This window comes from Xenopus laevis, chromosome 6L (assembly GCF_017654675.1).
Source record: "Xenopus laevis strain J_2021 chromosome 6L, Xenopus_laevis_v10.1, whole genome shotgun sequence".
Taxonomy (NCBI): Eukaryota; Metazoa; Chordata; class Amphibia; order Anura; family Pipidae; genus Xenopus; species Xenopus laevis.
In genome coordinates, this window is record NC_054381.1 from 64724560 (window position 1) to 64745967 (window position 21408).

The 21408-nt window shown below is 36.5% G+C and overlaps 1 protein-coding gene across 1 annotated transcript in view; it reads right to left on the minus strand.

Moving 5' to 3' along the window:
- The window catches only part of itga9.L (integrin subunit alpha 9 L homeolog), a 212458-nt gene that overhangs the window by 151196 nt on the left and 39854 nt on the right, over positions 1–21408 (minus strand). Inside the window, exons 4-7 of the mRNA XM_018267579.2 lie at positions 18325–18448; positions 13474–13541; positions 2361–2490; positions 1736–1821 (exon numbers count right to left, since the gene is read on the minus strand). Of these exons, the coding sequence (XP_018123068.1) occupies positions 1736–1821; positions 2361–2490; positions 13474–13541; positions 18325–18448 (408 nt within the window). The remainder of the gene's footprint in view (positions 1–1735; positions 1822–2360; positions 2491–13473; positions 13542–18324; positions 18449–21408) is intronic.

Below are 21408 nucleotides of genomic sequence, written 5' to 3' on the forward strand. Positions count from 1 at the left end.
TGTATTGTTAGAATGTAAAGCATTTATAATTAGGGATGGGCGAATTTGACCCTTTCGTTTCGCCAAAAATTCTTGCTTTACATTGCTTTACATTCTAACAATACGTTTTCCTTTTGCATTTAACAGTAAAGCTTATTTATTCTTTTGTTAAGGTTGTATTGGAACCTTGTCATGTCTGAAATATTAATGTATTACTCCAGTGAAGTACATTTTTTGAATTGACAAAGGTATCTTTGTACATCTTTTGAATTGACAAAGGTATCTTCTTAGATAAATATTACTTAGAGTGCCTGATACAAGTACTGGGGTGATATTCCAGCAATAACTGTGTAATAACTGAAAAAAGGGAATATAATACTAACAAGGACTTCCTTCTAAATATATTTAAAGGGAAAATAAAGCTCCTTTAAATCCTATGATACTAGCTCGTTTCATGGTATGTAGCAGCTATGCTCCATCACTGTGCCAGACAGGTTCCCCAGTTTGTGTTTTGTCTGCTTTGCCCTATTTTTCTGGGTCCTGCATGAAAAGAACATGCAGTGGGAACAGTAACACCAAAAAAGTGTTTTAAAGTAATGAAAATATCATGTACTGGTTCCCTGCACTGGTAAAACTGATCTGTTTGCATCAGAAACACTACTATAGTTTATACAAACAAGCTGCTGAGTAGCAATGGCGGAAATTCAAAAAAAGGCTATATGGCACAGGATAAATAATGGATAACAGATAACATTATGTTCTACAGAGCTTATCTACTATCTTCGGTGTAACCTGAGCCTTTTCTCCTTTGAATGGCTGCCCCCATTGCTACACATCAGCTGATTTATTTAAACAATAGTAGTGTTTCTGAAGCAAACACACCAGTTTTATCAGTGCAGGGCAACACTGCAATATATTTTTATTACTTTATAACAATTTCATTTTTTGATGTTACTGATCCTTTAATACATGGACACTGCTACTCTGCAGCCTAAAGTGGTGGACCTTGCATTCAATGGTCTTTTCAAGTTTTCAAGGGTAACTCAAATTTTTTGAGTTTTTTTTTCTTTAAAAGCTCAAATTTTTCGAGATTTATTATACCCCGAAGCTTGAATTAGGAGTTTTTCACCCCGACAATACTGATTTGAGCTTTTTACATTCAAGCTTTTTCATAAATTAGAAAACATTCGAGTTGTTATTCGAGGTATAAAAAACTCACAAACCTATAAAACTCAACCTTTGATAAATAACCCCCTAAACGTAAATATGGAAAGTCCTTGAAAAATGGAAGAAATACATTGCAAATACAATTAAAAGGCTATAATAGCACTCTGCATATTGTTTTAACTCACTCTTAACCTAACTCTGAAGCGTGATACTATTCCTGAACTTATTTTGATGAAGACACAATGGCATCTGATCTACATCTCATGTTTTCATGTATTTTTTCTCTATTGGAATTTTTTTGAACAATAATTTCCACTATTAAAATGTGAATTATTAAATGTGCTTTACCCCAAATCCTGTTGCAATGGCACAAAAATGTAAGCTTATGAACTACAGTCTTTACAGCAGCAAAATGTAATTTGCCTAAATATGTTTTTCATAACAAAGAGCAATTCTACAGTAGTAGCTTACAAGCAATATTCTCGTAATAGCATCAAATGCGTAAAGGAAAATACAATGTGGTCATTGCATGTGTGGATTTGAGACAGAGCCAACTGAATCACGAGCAGCAGAATGACGGAAGCCTCACCTTTCCTATTCTGCTGTCTTGTGGAGCTCCTGCGACTACATCCATTGTTGTAGGCTGGGAAAAGTGACCAGCAGTCACAGCATATCCTGCAGTGAAACAAACAGATTATATAAGGTTTTTGGAGGAAAGAAAACTTGATAATGCATAGATCACAGCTGCAAAAGCTAAATTCACAACCACTTAGGAAGGACCTGTGCAAAAATCATATTGATATCCAAAGAAAAACATGCACAAGATAATAAAGCATGCTGACAACACATTTATTATTATCATTCTTTGTTTATGAAACTCTGACATATTCTGCAGATATTATACATCATTTACATTAATCTCTACCCCAGTTGGGTTTATAGAGATCCTTATTTTATCAGGAGCCAACCAATCTTCCTGTATGTTCTTGGGAGTATCGGAGCCCCATAAAATGGGCAGCTTCTGATGGACTAAGGAGTGGCCTTAATTGTATTATTTTTTTTAATATTAGCAAAGGCAAATACCAGGACACAAAATATGCAAATATGCAAAAATTTAAAAGAAGCCATTTTCTAATGATCTAATGAAAAACTGTAGTAGAAGTCAAAATGTTCATCTCATCCCTTAATGATATTGTATAGAGTGCAAAACTCACCTAAGTATGTATAGCGCTTTGCATTGACAGCTTGATTTCTTAGTTTGAAGTATTTGTTGTCTGTAAGGTTTAATACTTTTATTGTGCCTGTCCAATAGTATGATCCAGGTGCTCCCATAACAACCAGCTCCTAAAAACACAACAGCAAATATATATTTAAAAAGCAAGATACAAAATCATGGCCAGGGGAATAACTACATAGTAAGCAGACCCTGCGCCTGCAGGGAAGACCAGGATGTATAGGGGCCCCATGAGGCCCTAAATAATGAACAATCGCAACATATAATGGTAAAAAAGGACAACCTCTGATGATGTTGGTGGCCCTAAAATGAATTTGCTGTGGGGCCCAGTAAAATCTAGTTACGCAAATGATCATGGCCATAATTATATGCAGTGAAGATAAATGCTCTCCTTTTGGTTGAAAATATCTATGTCCTATCTGTGTTATCTTAACCATTAATACTGGTATCAAATACTATTTTAGGTAATTATTTGGACTGGGAAGCAGACAGGCAAAAAACAACAACCTTAACTGAAGAGCAACTATAGGTAAGTAGCAAAATAATGCAGAAGTCTTCTATGATCACTATTAAAAATGATTGGTAATGTAATTAAAGTACTTAGAGGAAACATATGCTCAATAATTATTCCTGCATGTAAATACATTTTCATTTGCCTGTTGGAGATTATTTCAGTTCTGCTAATCCACCAGTACAAAATCAAACAAAAAAACTCCCACTGTACGTGTTATGGTTTGCCCAGTGACACTGTATTTGATAATATCCCTTACAGGTATTGCAGCAATTTGGTCAATTTTTATTCTTTTTACTACTGCAATCAGTGTATACTGTATGAACACAACATTTTATATACAGTATGTGCATTCACCCCTATTAAATTACTTTTGTTAGTGAAAGATGCTGGTAAATGTGGCAGCATTCTCCCAGAATTAACATACAGGTATGGGATCCGTTATCTGTAAATCTAGGATCCAGAAAGCTCCGAATTACAGAAAGGCTAACTCAAACAGACTCTATTTTATCAATAATCCAAATTGTGTTAAATTATTTCCTTTTTCTCTGTAATAATAAAACAGTACCCTGTATTTGATCCAAACTAAGATATAATTTATCCTTATTGGAAGCAAAACAAAACTCATTGGGTTTATTTAATAATTACATGATTTTATACTAGACTTACAGCATGAAGAGCATTCTGGATAACAGGTCATATACCTGTATTACTATTACAGTATCATGATATTTTAGGCCATGCCATAATTCACAAAGCCAATGGCCAATTATAGCAAACAATTACAATTCCTGCCTTTTTGAAAAAACTCCAGCCTTTCTATGTTGGTTAACTTTCTAACAATGCATTTGATACTTGGAAAAATGATTCTCTACTAGGCTAGTAAAATACAGAGAAACATACCAACACCATTCCTAGGTCTCTGAATTAGTTCTACCTTGTTATGCCATTTTTCCCCACATATAAGTAAAGATGGATTTAACTAAATCATTATTTCTGAACTTAGTGATTAAGTTCAGGAATGTTTTAAATGTGAAACATGTTTTCATATACCTGCATGCAATTTAGTTAATTGTAAAGCAATTTCATTTTCCTGAGTGAATGTATGCCTGTGGATATAACTTGGGTTGCTTTCTATCTAGTTCTGTTTTCCATAGAGACATAGCATAGCAATCTAAAGAGTTTATGAGCTTTAATGGCCAGAAATTTCAGAGGATACATAGGGGCAAATTCACTAAGATGCGAAGTTGCGCCAGGCAGGAACACGTATCTGCACTACAAATGCCTAGAAAACCTTCAAATCTGCAAATAAAAAAAAATATTTTGCCCTACACATGTGCCCACTGTCTAGGTAAGTTGCCATGAGTCAGGAAATGTAGGGGGGAGGAAGGGGAGCCCCAAAAAATTTTCGATCTTTTTCAGCCTATCAGCCATCATGTAGAAAACACGCCAGCGTTTTTTTGGGACTTAGAAAATTTTTTTACTTTTTTTGAAACAATCCCTATCTACTCTATTGCGCTTCGCCAGGTCTGAGGTGGCGAAGGAAGTCTAGCGTAAAAGGTAGCGTTCGCTACACTGCGCAAGTTAGTGAATTTGCGTAGTCTCGTCGCTAGCGAAGATTCGCCTGGCGTAAGGTTGCGAAGTAACACTAGCGAAACTACGCCAGCGTTCGTTAGTGAATTTGCGCAGTAGCGAAAATGCCAAACGCTAGCGAATTAACGCTAGCGTTCGGCGCTTCGCGCGTTAGTGAATTTGCCCCATAAAGTCTTCTCTGATTTGTAACAGTCAAATTATGTGTAGGGGATGGAATATTGCAGATCATTGTTTAAAAGATTGGTTTAAATGGCTATTGAAATGTTGGCTGCATCCACAGTTAAAAAAATGATAATTTAAATGGTGTTTAATTATCTAGTGTATTCCCAAAATAATCACAAAAGTCCGAAAACTTTATTTGCATGTTAAACTGAAAAGCACAAATATATTATACAGAGCTGTACATATCGCTAGTTGTACAAATTTTTTGTTATGAAAGTTTTCTGGCTGATTTCCAAAAAATGGGCAAACAAAACAACTTTAAGGCAAATGTCTATCTAAATCAGGCCTCTGCATCTGTCATGGGATGCTGTTAGCAGCAGCTGGAGTGACAGTTTATAGGTTCATTGTTTAAAGTGCAACTTATTGAATGCAAACCATATTTACACGCTTCTGCTGTTTTCAATTAAAACTTTGCGTGTGCATATTAATATCTACAAGGTACTTTTTGGATAGAATTTAATTAAAAAGTTGCTGAAAAAAGCTCCTATTTTTCTGTCTTTAGTACATTTATATGATCTAATTAATGTAGAATATGCAGTGTAGTACTGTGGTGAATTTAAAGATATTTCAAGCTACGGCAGCCAGTAAGGACAGGGCTGGCCTGTGCCTTACAACACTGCTTTTTGCTGTTTACACTGAATTATTTGTATGCTGCAAGGTACAAAGTGCAGAGAATCCCCGGGCATACGTGCTCTTTACTTGAACACTAAGGGGCACACTCTTGTACCTCTTAATGCTCTTTCACTTCTGCCTCGGGGCTATGTCCATGAACTTTAAATGCTGTAATATTTAGGTGATACTTTTTACTTGGACTAATAATAATTTATTAACTCAAATGTAATTTTTTAACATTTATTTAAAGGGATACTGGCATGGGGAACATTTTTTTTCAAAATGAATCAGTTAATAGTGCTGTACTGAAATCCCTTTCTCAAAACAGCAAACAGATTTTTTTATATTCAATTTTGAAATCTGAAATGGGGCTAGACATATTGTCAATTTCCCAGCTGCCCCCAGTCATGTGACTTCTGCACTGAAATCCCTTTCTCAAAACAGCAAACAGATTTTTTTATATTCAATTTTGAAATCAGACATGGGGCTAGACATAATGTCAATTTCCCAGCTGCCCCCGGTCATGTGACTTGTGCTCTGATAAACTTCAATCACTCTTTACTGCTGTACTGCAAGTTGGAGTGATATCACCCAATCCCCCCCCCCCAGCAGCCAAACAAAAGAACAATGGGAAGGTAACCAGATAACAGCTCCCTAACACAAGATAACAGCTGCCTGGTAGATCTAAGAACAACACTCAATAGTAAAAACCCATGTCTCACTGAGACACATTCAGCTATATTGAGAAGGAAAAACAGCAGCCTGCCAGAAAGCATTTCTCTCCTAAAGTGCAGGCACAAGTCACATGACTTGGGGCAGCTGGGAAATTGACAAAATGTCTAGCCCCATGTCAGATTTCAAAATTGAATATAAAAAAATCTGTTTGCTCTTTTGAGAAATGGAATTCTGCTGGAGAAGCACTATTAACTGAAGCATTTTGAAAAGAACATGTTTTCCGATGACAGCATCCCGTTGTGTTAGCAGAGATCTGCTTGTTTGGTGATTTTGCCAAACAAGTGGATCTTCAGGTTTATGGCCCCCTTAAAGGGCAGGTAAAGTCTAAAATAGAATAAGTCTAGAAATGCTGTATTTTGTATACTAAATATAAACATGAACTTACTGCACCACAAGCCTAATCAAACAAATAATTTATGCTTTCAAAGTTGGCTACAGGGGGTCACCATCTTGTAACTTTGTTAAACATCTTTGCAAGACTAAGACTGTGCACATGCTCAGTGCGGTCTGGGCTGCTTAGGGATCATCATAAACAAAGCTGCTTGAGTTCTGCATGGTTGGGAAGTAAGGCGTGGGCTTCCCCTGCTGTTCATAAGTATGACTGTTTCCCTGCTCAGCAGTTAGGGACCATCTGACAATTCCTATCCACAGCAGTAAATGAAGGGAGTATTTCACTGCATACACTCAGGTTTCTTATAAAAACGGTACACATTTTTTAGTTAAAGTATATTGGAGATAGGTTTCTTTTTCATTAAAGAAAGTAAAAATGGGATTTTATTTTTTGTCTTTACATTCCCTTTAAGAGACAATGGGAAAACCATGCATGGACATCAAAAAATCACTCAATAAACCCACATGCAGGATGGGCCTAACACCACATGTGGTAGCAAATAAATCATTACACCACATGTATGAGGAATTATAATCCATACAAAGAAGTATCTTTAGCACTAGAGTAAAAAATGTCCTAAAAAATGTTTCATGGAGGGAACATGCAGGCAATTTACTTCCATTTGGAAAGTCCAGACTTGACAAAGCCTTTGTCAAGGCAAGTGTTATAAAAATGGTCTTCTTCATATCAACTATGTAAATACAAACATACAAAGAATATTATGTTTTTGCACACGGTAAGCTTGAAGGGAGGTGGCATACATTTGGAGATAACACAAGGACACACCAGGATGCATCTGCTGCTGACAGGACCAAATTGTGCTTGAGATGGCTTTGCATTTGGACATCTGCTTCCTTTCTACTCCCAAAGTATTGTGTCAAGTTGCCCAAATATATCTTAACCCCAAAATATGTTTGATTAGAAAAATATTATGAAAGTTAAGAAACTTGCTAAATCATTATATTGTAAATCACAACTATTGTGTCAGTCTCTCAATATTCTCCCTAACTTTAGTTTACAGCTCCAGCTTACATTCTCAATGGACCAATAATGTAATTATACTGTTACTGTTATCCCAAAAAATGATGGTTATTATTTATGGTGGTCTTCTATAAAATAGTATGCAATTCTTACACCCTTGGCATTTGTAACGTTTCAATTGTACAAATGAAACACAGACTACATCCTTAGTGACTTTACACCATACTGAAAATGTTCTAAAACATATGCGCCCATAACTAATGTAATATATACCTTATTTAAATCTTATAATAAACAACATGGAGTTAAAAGCATCTGGATGGAAGAAGACTGGCCAGCTGTATTTTGTATGAATTTCCTGTTAATGACCACTGTAAAATAATGAAAACACAAATGCTTTGCTCTAAATGGATGTGGCAATAAATTTGCACCTACATGCGGCAGAAATTATTTCCTTTTTTTCTGTTTTTTAAATGTTGGGAGGTGTGCAGCCGGCTTTACTGAGAAATTCAGGACTGTCCCATGAAAACACACTTAAGTGAAAAAGGCAGCTCTTTATGCACATAATATTTGCAGTTTGACCCCAAGATATGAGTGGATGAGTACAAGACCATTGCGTGTTTACATGTGGGCTGCTTTGATTTTTTTTGCCCGGGCTGCTTTTTACTCCCAGTCCGGCCCTGGGCGTGAGTGCAGAAAGGGCTTCTTTCTCATCACCCTGCCATACAGATGTTCTTCATACAAATTGCGCTGAATTGTAGCACAATATACAGATACACCATCTGCAGCAAGATGCTGCATGGCCTTTGGAAGTGATCTTTGGGTTGTCCATCCTCACAATCCTCCGCATATGCCGCTCCTGTATTTTTCTTGGCCTGCCAGACGTTGGTTTCACAGCAACTGTGCCTGTGGCATTCCATTTCCTGATTAGATTTCTTACAGTTAAAACTGACAGTTTAAACCTCTGAGATATCTTTTTGTAGCCTTCCCATAAACCATGATACTGAACAATCTTTGTTTTCAGATCTTTTGAGAGATGCTTTGAGAAGAGTCAGACAGAAGCACAACTTGCAATTGGCCACCTTAAATACCCTATGAAGTTTAAGGCTTAACAAGCTAATCCAACCAATTTGGTTTTGCTATTAATTAGTATTGAGCAGTTACATGCATTCAAATGAGCAAAATTACAAATTTTTGCACAGCCAGTTTTACACATTTGATTTCATTTCATACAACTGAATACTGCTTCACTAAAAATCTTTGTTCAGAAAACACCCCAGTACTCAGATGTTCCTGGCAAATGAAAGACATACCACTGTTATCTTTTTTGTTGGAAGTGGAGTAAATTATTATGCAGGATGAGAGGGGTTCCCAAACTTTTTCATATGACTGTATATTACTGACCCATATCACTGAAAATGATGTAGAGGTCTATTGGGTAGAAGAAATATAATTAAACACATCTGGAACTGAATTTTAAGTTAGAATGCATATATTTAATTTCCTAATATTCTCATTAAATGTATTTGCCTTCCTTGCTTCATTCTGTCTATTCAGTGATGAGTGATGCTTTATAAAGTCCAGCTTGAGTGCCCACATTCTTAACGCAGAATCTTTTACTACAAGTGTTGAGAATTTAAAAAAATTAATTATAACGTCAAGAAAGTAAGGAACTTTCCTCCTTTTTTTTTATCTCAGTCTAGATGGAGAGTTTAACAGTTTTAGTGAGTAGTCATGTTCAGAACTAACCAGGTGATGGCACCCAGATTAAATATTAACAAAAGTCAAGTGTAAAGACCCAGACACTTGCTAAGGCAGTCTCTTGTTTATAAAGTTAAGCCATTCCATATGTTACTTTCCACACAACCATGGCCATTTCCCTATAGAAGTAGTTGTTACTAAAATAGGCTAATACACATTTCACAGAAAATGCCATTCTTTTCACTAAACCTTGTAAAGCACTATAATTGTGCTGCTATATAAATACAATATAATACAATATTGGCAATAACTATCAATATAAAACCACCAATAGTTTCTGGTTTTTATTATTTTTACATTGTAGCTTTATGTATTATGAGGACTGTTAATAATATTAGTCCCATGTTATATATATGTATACAGGAGTAAAGGAAATGATAACGCTATAGCACAGAGTACAATCTAATCATCATAATCTTTTCATCCAATTTCTAAAACATTCTATATATTATTACCAGAGAATGTGGCCATGTTTTTTAATTTTATGGTACCTGTTACCTGTCAGCACTGTTACCCTATTGTCCTAGGTGTGCTGTCAAAATAGTAAACTGGATCTGAAAAGGTTTAACAATGTTCATGTTTTCTCAAAGAGAGACTAGAATATAGTAACATGCACAAATACATATGCTCATTGCATCAGTAGCACTGATTACTGCCAGCTCCATGGAATAGATAAGTTATAATGAAAATAGATTGCTCATTTCATCTGCTGCTTTATATACAATAAGGAAATGCTACATAGGCAGTTTCAAGTCTTTTGCCCTTCCATGTGCATGGCACAAAATAATCCTTATATTCACTTGAATGACGATTACAGAAAAGCAGAGGGTTCACTAACCTGGCAGGAGGTTATTGCCTAATAGCAGTAACTAGTGAATTATAGGCAAATGTGTGCTTTTGGGATACTACAATTTATTTGAACTAAAAGACTATTTTCAGCAAAAAGATTACAATTCCCTTGGTTGCCATTACCCTTAAGGTGGCCATACACGGGCCCATAAAAGCTGCCGACAGACCGAGTCGGCAGCTTATTGGGCCGTGTATGGGGCCCCCCGACGGGCTTCCGCGATCGAGATCGGATGGGACTAAAAATCCTGTTGGATCGCGGCCGCATCTGTTCGTTGATGCGGTCCCGCGATTCGACCGCCTGTTCCCATTCGTTAGGATCCGATTGTTGGGCCCTAGGACCCACGATCGGATCAGCCCACCTCTCTCCGTGTATGGCCACCTTTAGAATCAATGGCACAGTGTAATAGCAAATGTTTTGCCCCTGTGTGTTTTCCAGCTCTGTGGGTGGTTAAAATGCTTGCAACTGTCCACCCATAGGCTTTCATGCTCCTGATCCTGCAACGTTTGGGCAATTATTTTTATGCGATTGTGCATTCAGAATGCCGCCCCCTGCACTTACCTAGAGATCACCGACGGGTGTCCAGAGGGGGCAGCATCGCTAGCGCAGAGAGCAAAATGTAGCTCTCTGCTTGCTTTCCAGGTTAATAACCGGAAATTCAGCTCTTAAAGTTACCAGGAGTGGCTTTTTGCTGCCCCTAGTAACTTCTGGGGAGTTTCTGCCTGGTGGCAGAAACGCCCCTGACTCCATTTGCCCTTTTGTTATGGCTGCTTTATATGGGAGGATTATCTGGGCACTGGCAATCTAATTATCTACCTTGCAAAAATGGAGTCGCTTCAGTTTCCCTCTTTAGAACAAGTAATAACAAAAACCATAGAGGTTTCATAATTAAAACTATAGGCAAAAAATATGTTTGGCACAAGCTCTACACAGGTCTGGATTTGTGGAAAGGCCACCTAGGCCTGGGCCTAAGGTGGCAGGACTTTAGGAGGGCGGCATGCTGCCCAACTCCACCCGCATTGGTTCAAAAACACTGGGGATGCACTGGATATACAATGATTTTTTAAATTTCCCGTGCACAAATCCCCATTGATCGAGTCCAGAATCATGAAAATTTGCACGAATAAAGGGGAGGGGACAGGGACGACGAATGGCAGTGGGCCTAGGGGCGCCCACTATGTAAATCCGGCCCTGGCTCTACTGAGCTTATGTTGAACAAGGAGGCATAGAGCCCCTTTATGCATAATGGCATAATGCATGGGTGGCAAAACACTTGCTATACTGTAGCTGTGTGTGCAAATGTACTGCTAAGGAAGAAGTAGAAGCACAACAGCTAATGAAACAAGGCTATAAATGGACAAGTCTCTTTGATTACCTTTTTTTTTTTTTTTTGAAGGTACATTTTATTGTTTTAACAACACAAAACAAACAATCCAAAACAAAAAATATCATACATATATCAGTTGTGATTGGTTATATTAGCTACAATTTATGTTGGTGCAGATACAGCGTCATGTCTATAGCCATTGTTGCAGTTATTAGGGCCTATGAGGAAATAAGGATATAAAGCAAAGGGATATAGGTCCTGTGTGTTCCAGGGAGTCTGGGTTGCACCAGGCCCCCCACACTTTGGCGAATTTGTCTGGTGCCCCTCTTGTTTCATACGTCAATTTTATTAAAGGAAGAGCTCCCTCTATCAGTCTCCAGAAGGGTATGGTAGGAGGGGTATTCCCCATTCAGTGTATAATGACTGCTTTTTTGGCGTAGAACATAAGGGAGTGAGTTCTGGTCACGTTGGTTGGCATTAGATCATCAATCACTCCCAAGAGGTTGATTACCATTTTTACAAGAACAAGTTTGGGAGGACTTTGAGGCAGATTTACTAAAGGGCGAAGTGGCTGTTGTTAGCCAGAAATCCAATACGCAGGGAGATTGCCAATTTACTAACAGATGAAGAGGACTATTCACTAGCATTAGAATACATCGCTAATGAAATTTGTCCACTTTCACAAGGCGAATTTTCATTACAGTGAACGATCGTTACTCCGCAAATTCACTAAAGTGTGAATTTTACAGAACATTACTTCTTTCGCCAGAGTTTCCTTCGCCAGCTAAGACCTGGCAAACTGATAAAATGAAGCTACATCCTCCCTAATCTGATGTCAGTGACATCATATCCTGTATGTAGAAAAGTCATAAAAATCATAAAAAACGCTGCAGTTTTCCATATTTTAAAGTGGTATTGTCTTTACAAGTTGTAACTATACAACTTTATATTTTTTTTTGAGGGTGGGCTTATGTCTAGGATATTAGAGGATCTCTTTTGTCTTTATTTTGCTTCCTTGGCCACTTAAAGCATTTGCACCAACATCTCAAATAAAAACATATACGGTATGCACCCTTTATTTTACCTGCCCTATTCAAATTGACCTAAGCACAAGTGTATTAACGAAGTTTCGCTAGGCAGAAACTGCTGCAGAGACGCAACTTTGCATTTTAGTGAATTAGAGTAGTGGTAGCAAATTTTCACCTAACAAAGTGGTGTGAAGTGTGGGGGAGCCTTCGCCTTTGCCTTTTAGTGAATTTGCCCCAAATTCTCATTTTATCCACTCACACCAAAAGATAGCAAACCTTCAATCTGTCTTCTCAAAACAGGGAGGTTATTCCCTGAATAGAAGGCAGTATGTGTTTGCAGGCATAGCTAAGTACATTACACTTGGCTTGGAGCTGTGACCAGGAGATCCAACATAGTAGGCAGGTGTGTTTGAGTTTACATTTAAATAGAATACATGCATCTCTTACGTATGTTCTTGTTGGAACTTTGTTTCTTAAGCTCATGTAGTCATTTTATAAAAATATTTTCTGAGACCAGAATTAAATTTACTGTAGCATGACAGTCAAAGAAATTTAAATTGCCAATTTCAATGTAAGATTGCTAGCTCTTTTGGACAAGGCCTTCTTCATCTTATTGGTTGATTTGTATATAATTCTGTATGTTCAGTGTATAAATCCATGTACAGTATTATACAGCATGGTGGAATATGTTTGCGCTTTATATATACATTTTAATATAATAATAAGCAAAAGCTTTAATATATATATTTATTTTTGATTTTGTGTTTAATTTAGTAACAATAGTGTCAAGAAAAATGCAAAAGTAATAGCGTACAAATGTCACAGTACCATTTCCAGCTATTGCTATGTTATGTGAAATACAATACTTACAAAGGACAGCTGATGTGGACATGCAAAGAATTTAAGTCCTATATTTACTAAACAGAGGACGGCCTGTCTATTTCCAGGGCGGTGTAAGCATTATTAACTTAGAAGGGACACAAAGGCTATATGACTTGGAGGAGAAAGTTTTAAAGGACAGACACTGATAAGTCTTGTTCAAATGAAATATTTGACACCCCAATATTTAATAAGCCATTACTGACCTCCATAAAAGACCCTGCAATCCCAGCTTGGCAAGAGCCGTGTTCTTCACCATACTTCTTCTTATATTCTGTAACAATAACAGAGTGGTTATTTCATTTTCTGTGCTGTTACTGTTGGCTGTGGAAGTTCTAACTTTGTAACCCACACAACATCTTACCACAAGTACTACCCAGCCACAAAGTGTGTTATATTTATGCCAATTTAAGAAATTGACAGCCACAAAAATGTGGTCCTTAAACCAAATACATTTCAGCAGAGTTAAACCTTTTAGATAGCAAAACTTATTTATATGGTTGTAGGAAAAAGACACAGTAGAATTCCCATTTTTCAGAGGACCAAAACATACCAATTTCCTTATATTAGTGAGCATTGTGGCACAGTTGAACAGATTAAGCTGAGCACTAAATTTATTTTTTTTATTTAAAACCTCTACCACCCTGGATATGAAATACTTTTGTACATTAAAAATTGAGGTTTTCCTGTGCTAAGCCACAAACAGTTCTTATACGTATTTATACACCTACAGATTTTTTTTCAAAGTGCTGTAAAGACAATCATAAAAAAATCATTAACCGTTTGTTTCACTAAAGGTAAAATAACACATTTAATTGAGTACCCGGGTATTGCTCGGGATTCAAAAAAGATTCCCTTTGAAAAAGCTATGGGCGAAATGCGCATCAGGGTGAACTCGCAGCAATGTTAAGGTGAGGACTAAAGGATTGTGCAGTGCCAGGTGGTTGCCTTCATTGTAGGCTCTCAATTTTGTGAAATTATTTATTTTTGCTTATGCCGCAAGGCAACTGGGGCATTGGGCATACATTTTTGATTGAACAATACTTATCACCTACTAGCAATATTTGTATGGGAATCTTTTTTGAATCCCTAACAGTACACGGGTACTCAATTAAATGTGTTATTTTACCTTTAGTGAAACAAACATACTGATGCTACACCTAACTTATTGCTTCTATGTCCAGTTTTTTTTTAAAATATGTATATGTATTTTAAATTTGGAATAAATAAAGTGTGTTTTACCTAATATATTCCAGTAGCGAGACCCCCTGTTTAAAGGAAAACTATACCCCCAAAATGAATACTTAAGCAACAGTTTATATCAAATTAAGTGGCATATTAAAGAATCTTACCAAACTGCTATATATATTTAGGTAAATATTGCCCTTTTACATCTCTTGCCTTGAACCACCATTTCATGATGGTCTGTGTGCTGCCTCAGAGATCACCTGACCAGAAATACTGCAGCGCTAACTGTAACAGGAAGAACTATGGAAGCAAAAGAAAGGACATGTCTGTTAACTGGCTCATGTGACCTAACATGTGGTTTGTTTGTGTGCACCCTGAATCCTATGATCCCAGGGGGCTGCCCTTATTTTTAAAATGGCAATTTTCTATTTATGATTACCCAATGGCACATACTACTAAAAAGTATATTATTATGAAAATGGTTTATTTAGGTGAAGCAGGGTTTTACATTTGAGCTGTTTTATGCAATATCTTTTTATAGAGACCTACATTGTTCAGGGGGTATCGTTTTCCTTTAAGTAATTCTCCGCTATACAGATTCTTTTTTTCTTAAATGTATTTTAACTTTACTTTGGGGGGGGAGCTCCGGGTGAACTTTCCCTTAAAATATACTCTGTAATTCTGCTGGACTGCCTTTATCTTGATTGTCTTATATGTTATTGGCAATGTGATCACTGAACTGAAAAGTTTGTTGATAAAAAATAAAAATATACTCGGTAATTATATGAATGCTGCACCTTTTTGATATTTTTTTCTTATGCAAAAATCTTTAACCAACAGAAACAAAGCTATATAAAAGGTCAGAGAACCCCAATCATATAATAGAATAGAATACAATAGGTAAAGTATTAGGTAGGGGATATCGATAGAGAGGCAGAAGGTAATTTTGGCATGCATTTAGTTTCAGTATGGAGTGATCTGATCGTTTGAAGCTCATTGGCATGCATTTAGTTTCAGTATGGAGTGATCTGATCGTTTGAAGCTCATTCTAGGGACTATTAGAAGTTATAATTTTGTGAAAGAAATTGAAAAAGCTGAGATCTGATGATAAATTAGGGGCTTATATATAGTGATGGGTGAATTTATTCGCCAGGCGCGAATTTGCGACTAATTTGCGCGATTCGCTCCGTTTCGCGAATTTTTCAGTGAATCGAAACGGCGCAAATTCGCCCATCGCTAGTTATCTATCAAGGTCTGAATATCCGAACCTCGAATAATTTGTGGTTTTCGGAGGGAAAAAAACTACAAACTTTTCGTCTAAGTCTAAAAAACTGATGTTCGTACTAATATCTGATGAGTTAGAGGTTTCTGCGCAAAATACTTTTAATAAATTCAGATACATAATGGGATACAACATAATGAATGGTTTCAAATGTTACCACTAAAAACTATCCAAATAAATTTAGCATTGAGAAGATGTCACCTATGTATTAATAGTCTCCAAGATGCTAATAAGACATCAATCAGTCTGATAGTAGATGTTACAATAATTTACACCACAGAAAAGAGTCCAGACTAAAAATAAATTGGCTTGATATAATAATATAATAATGACAGTAAACTTTTCATGATCTGCCAATATAGAAAGGCCTGCAAGCTGTAACCGCCATTAACATTGTGTTCTTTCACTCTAAGATCTCAGTGAAATACTGGCCTGTGAACAGAACAAATTACATTGTAATAACAAACTAGCCCTCTGCAACATTTTTTCTGTTCTGATTTACAATTCCCAGCTCTGTGGACAGTCTGTTTATTTAATATTCTGTATAATATTATTTTGTTTCGTGGAATGCTTATAAACAGACCTTTGGGTTGCACATTTTTAAGGATACTGCATAGATTTGTTTCTTAAAAATTAACAGTAAGGGGGTTATTGAATTTATATCAAACTTATGAACGAACTCCCATGCCGAATTTTAGCTTATTTATTAATTTAAAAAAACTCGATTTAATCGGATTGTGAAAAAAACTTGACAAAATTGAGCAAAAACTTGAATCGTACAAATTTTTCAGGCTTTTTTCGGGAATTGCTCTATTTTTTTGAGTTTTTGTCAGAGAACCCCGAAAAAGTTGGATTTTCGGGTTAAACCCAGTGCAGACCACAATAACTTCAAATTGTAATAGGTGCCTCTCCCATTCACTTATACAGGGCCTCGCCAGGTCTGAGATGTCGGATTTTTGGATTCAGACTTTTTGCAGCATCGACGTTTAATAATAAATCTCAAAAAGTTTGAGTTTTTTTCCAAGAAAAATCCTTCGTTTTGGCAAAAAAGGTTGATCAAAAAAATTGGAGGTTTAATAAATAACCCCCAAGATGTTTTCTGGCAACAAACAACAGTCTAGTTCTGCTTTATGACTGGAGAAAGACTTAATAGCTCAGCAACAGACCCACAGCAAGCTTGGTTACACTTTTACATGAAAATCCTTTTTATATTTACAACAATGCTTGCTGTAGAGGGCTGTCACAGATTCAAGAAGAAAGTTCTATAGGCAACAAAGGGGAGCGACGGCAGATAAAGAAATATCTAAAATATACATGTAAAAGCAAGAAATTAGAGACTTAGGTGCAGTTGCTTTTAGCATTTTGCTTCATTTTTGAACTTCAAGACTGATCAGGACTAGTGCTGATTGGTTGATTCTGGCAACTGAACTTGTGCAATTTATCACCTTTGTAAATTAGGTCCACAATGTACCTTGTGTAATGGAAAATAACAGCACTATTGCAACTGTATTAAAACTTGATTTGTGTAACAGAATATAAAAGAACTATTAAGGCTTGTAATTAAAAAAAAATGTAACTGTGTAATGCATTAACAATATACCCCAAAGTCTTCAAAACCCAGCAGTGAATCCTCATCACCCCCAAAGGGCTAGGTCTGCTAAAAACTCTCAACAGTTGAAACTTTTATAACTTCCACCTCCCTCCTCCATCTGTATAAATCATGAGGTATATAGGGGCCACATACACCATTGCTGCCAAACACTCTCTGGCAGGCCAGAAAGGCAAACGGATGGGAAGACCCATCATCTGCCACAGGACTTGTAGCATATGTAAGAGAGAATAGAAGGTCCCAACAACTAAAAGGTCACTTCCTAGGATGTTTATTGGCAAGCCTAATGCTAAAAAGAAAACTTGCTTCTAATAGAAGCAAACAGTGAAGCAGGAGTAGAAAAAAGAAGGCACATTGGGAGAGGGATTCAAACCTTGGGAGGGTTAATTTATTGTTTAATTGGAGTGAAATGTTATTGTTATGAAATGTTTTGCTCATTATATATGTATATGAAAGACATACAACTCATTGATTGTATGTACTAACAAAATCAACTGGGCATTCCAAATTATTCAACAGCACACTACTTTTTATAATTTTTAAATTGAATTGTATTAGAAAAGTATAGTTTTCTAAGAACGCTTTATTTATACGAGTTGTAGAAACAGTGTTTTACACGTGGGCTGTTGTATGTGAGTTATTTTTAAAGAGACCTGCAATGTTTAGGGGTAGAGTTGCCCTTTCATGTTCTATCATCATACTCAGGATCAAATGTATTGAAACTGACTTAAACTTGGCAGCAAACAAGGCCTTAATTACATTCATGCAATGGAAAAAAACACATTATCTGTTAGAAACCTTCACACATATATATTCTCCTTGAGAAAGGCCCTAATGTGGGCCGAAACATTGGATATGCATTAAAATAAAACATTTAATTCATGATTCACGATAAGTTGGAGTGCGGGTCCTTCTATTAGACAGCAGCAAAAAGGCATACCCTATCAACGATACTACAGTGATAGAAGTCACACTTACCCTCATAACATGGCATTAAGTTATTCCCATTGGCATGCAGGTTTGGTGGAATGATGGTACAAAAGCCGTATGGAAGTATATCTTCAGTTTCATAGTAGATATTTTTCCAGCGGTGTGCACAAGCCTAAAGAAATAAAGCATATAATAACATTATATGAGAACATATCATTTCAATACATCAGTTTGCTGACCAGTATAAAGTAAACAGTTTGCCATAGAGATTTTTAATCAATCACATTGTCATGCAATACAACTCCTTTCAAACAATTAGACAACAACCACAAAACAATCTCTTATATGCCTTTCCGACTCAATTTACCTAATACACGCTTACCTTTCAATATTTGAAATGTTCAAATTGAAACAGTTGGGCAGTTATTTACCAAATAGGTCAAATGTTACAGCTATGAGAGCTTTTTTAGACCTTGAATGAACTTGAATGAACTCACAACTCGAATGGTTTCTAATTTAAGAAAAAACTTGAATGTAAAAAACAACCCCAAAACTCAAGTTTTCTGCAGGAAAAAACTTGAATTGATCAAGTTTTAGGGCGAAACCCACCAAAAAAAAAAATCGAACATCATGAAGGCTATTAACATCTTAAAATGGTTCAAGGGACTTCTGCCATTGACTTCTACATGACCTTGACATGTTTTAGATTTATTTATTTTTTTATTTATTTTTTTATGTTTTGTTTTAGTGTATTTTCTAATTCAAACTATTTCTGAGTCAGGGTATAATAAATCTCGAAAAATTAAGTCTTCGTAAAAAAAAATCGAAAATTGCCATTTTTTTTTATCTGAAAAATAGATTTTTGACTCAAAAATAACCTGTTCCTGTAAATCCGCCCTATTGTCTTCCATGATTCAGAAATTTTCCATCTAAATTTGGCCTTTATGGAGTTTTGCTACAGCAATTATTTTGCTGTGTAGCAGGGACCTGAAAAAAATATGATTTCCTACCCTATCCAAGCAGGACGGTAGGTCAAAATGCAAAATATGTAACACTTGACAGACGCAGCTGAGCAAAATAATACTATGACCAAAACCAAAGGGAATAAATAAAATAAACATGAAAAGCAAAGGCTGAGAAGGCTGGCAAAGGTTCTGGGAATCCTCTCTGCAGTTTCCATAAAGTTCCCACTAGACAGAAAACACAAGGAAATAAGATAGACGTCACATCTAGTCAAAATGATGACAAAGGAGGCTTTAATCCTCCTTGCAGTTTCCAGGAAGTTATCATTAGGGAAAAAAGGGAATAAGCCAGAATGAGTGGCAGAAATAGTCGGCTGGCAAAGACTTTTAGATTGTGAGCTCTCTTGACAGTTTCCAGGAGGACCGACATAAGGTTTAAGGGTAAAAACACAGTGGAGAATTTTAGCAGATTTTGTGGATTAGATCTTGCCATCCAACACCATGCAATACCACAAACCAACATGAGATTTGTAGGATCCTATAAAATCTGACCCCCCTATAGCCACACAACACCATGCAACACCACAAACCAGCATGAGGTTTGCAGGATCCTATACCTAGAATCGAAAGTCAGATCAGATAAGTCAGATGATTTAGTCTGTTCATGGATCTACATCCGACATTCAATGTATTTCAATTTTCCATGTAGTTTGTACATCAGATTTTTGTATCAATCCCATTATATTTTGACCCATGTGACTACATCTGACTTGTAGTCACAGGAATATACTGTAGATATAAAAACGGAGCTCAATGAAAGAAAGTCATGGACAGAGTGTGTCATGCCAAAGCAATGCTACAAAAAATAGGTGCTCCAGCAGTCAGCTGACTGAGACCAATAAGCGCCATTCATACTGTTCACTCATGCACCCATCCTAGAACTAACCCCATCATGACAGCGTGGAACACTGCACAAAAATTTGATTAACAGCATCATAGATGTCAAAAATATGTTAAAAAGACCTTATTCCATCATGGCACCCACCCTGGACAAAAAAACGATGATTCAGGTCGCAACTGGCCATTTTTCTATGGTGCTGTTCATCAAATTCTTGTGCAGTGTTGTGATTTGTGGTCATTATAAAAACTTGCACCAGATGTGATATTAGGGTGAGGAATTGTGCTGTTCCAGAGTTTTCTTCAGACACTGGGACACAGCAACATGTCCTCCATGCATTCCATTAATACCACAGTTCTCATTCTTTTGCATTTTCTTATCTTTATTATTGCATTAATAAGCAAACGGAAGTAAAAAGAAGGTTATGTTTTTGAATTTGTTTCACAGTATCTGACTTAGTATTATGCCTGACTCTTTTTAAAATGAAGTTTATTTATTTATTTTTTGCTAGGGTGAACAATGATTGCAACCAGAAAAATATTTTTAGTGTAAATTATCGTTCTCTCCAGGCCCTTTCCTATTCATCTTTTAGTTGCTTATTAACAGCTGCCAAGAACAGTGAATAAACAAATGACAAACTGCAAAGTAAACAAACAACAAAAAGGTTAAATAAACCCAAAAATAAAATATGAATGTGCAATATACTGTGTGGAATAAAGATTGTATACTTTATCTCATTATAAAAATGAACCAGCTTTTATCAGAAGTGCAGTTGGAGCTTCCCATTCAAATTAATGGGAAGCAATCCGCAGGCATTAGTGACATTTTACAAGCAGCAGAGATTCAGTTTAATATACCTCTTCCATTGCTCCATTGGAGCTGCTTCACTGAGCTCCATCTGTGTACTTTTCATTTTAATTAAAAAGAAACTCTTAAAAAGGTATCCATAAGGTCTTATTTTCTAAAGGGGAGCAAGGTGATAAGTAAAAAAAAAAATAGGAGCAATGTGTTGTATTTGCACACAAGTTAGATCCCTTACTTGTGTGGTATACAATAGCTGCAAGTATCAAGACAAGCTTTATGTACAGGGCTCCCTTGCACTGCCTTCTGGGCTCTGTACCGCAACAAAGGAATAATGTGTACAAGGTGCAGAACTCCCTTTTCACTACTCAAGGAGTAGATGCAGAGTCAACCAACCAGCAACTAGTTTTGATCAGTGTGCTACCAATTTGAAAATACATTGATTGCTATTGGCAATTGCACTAGTGTCAT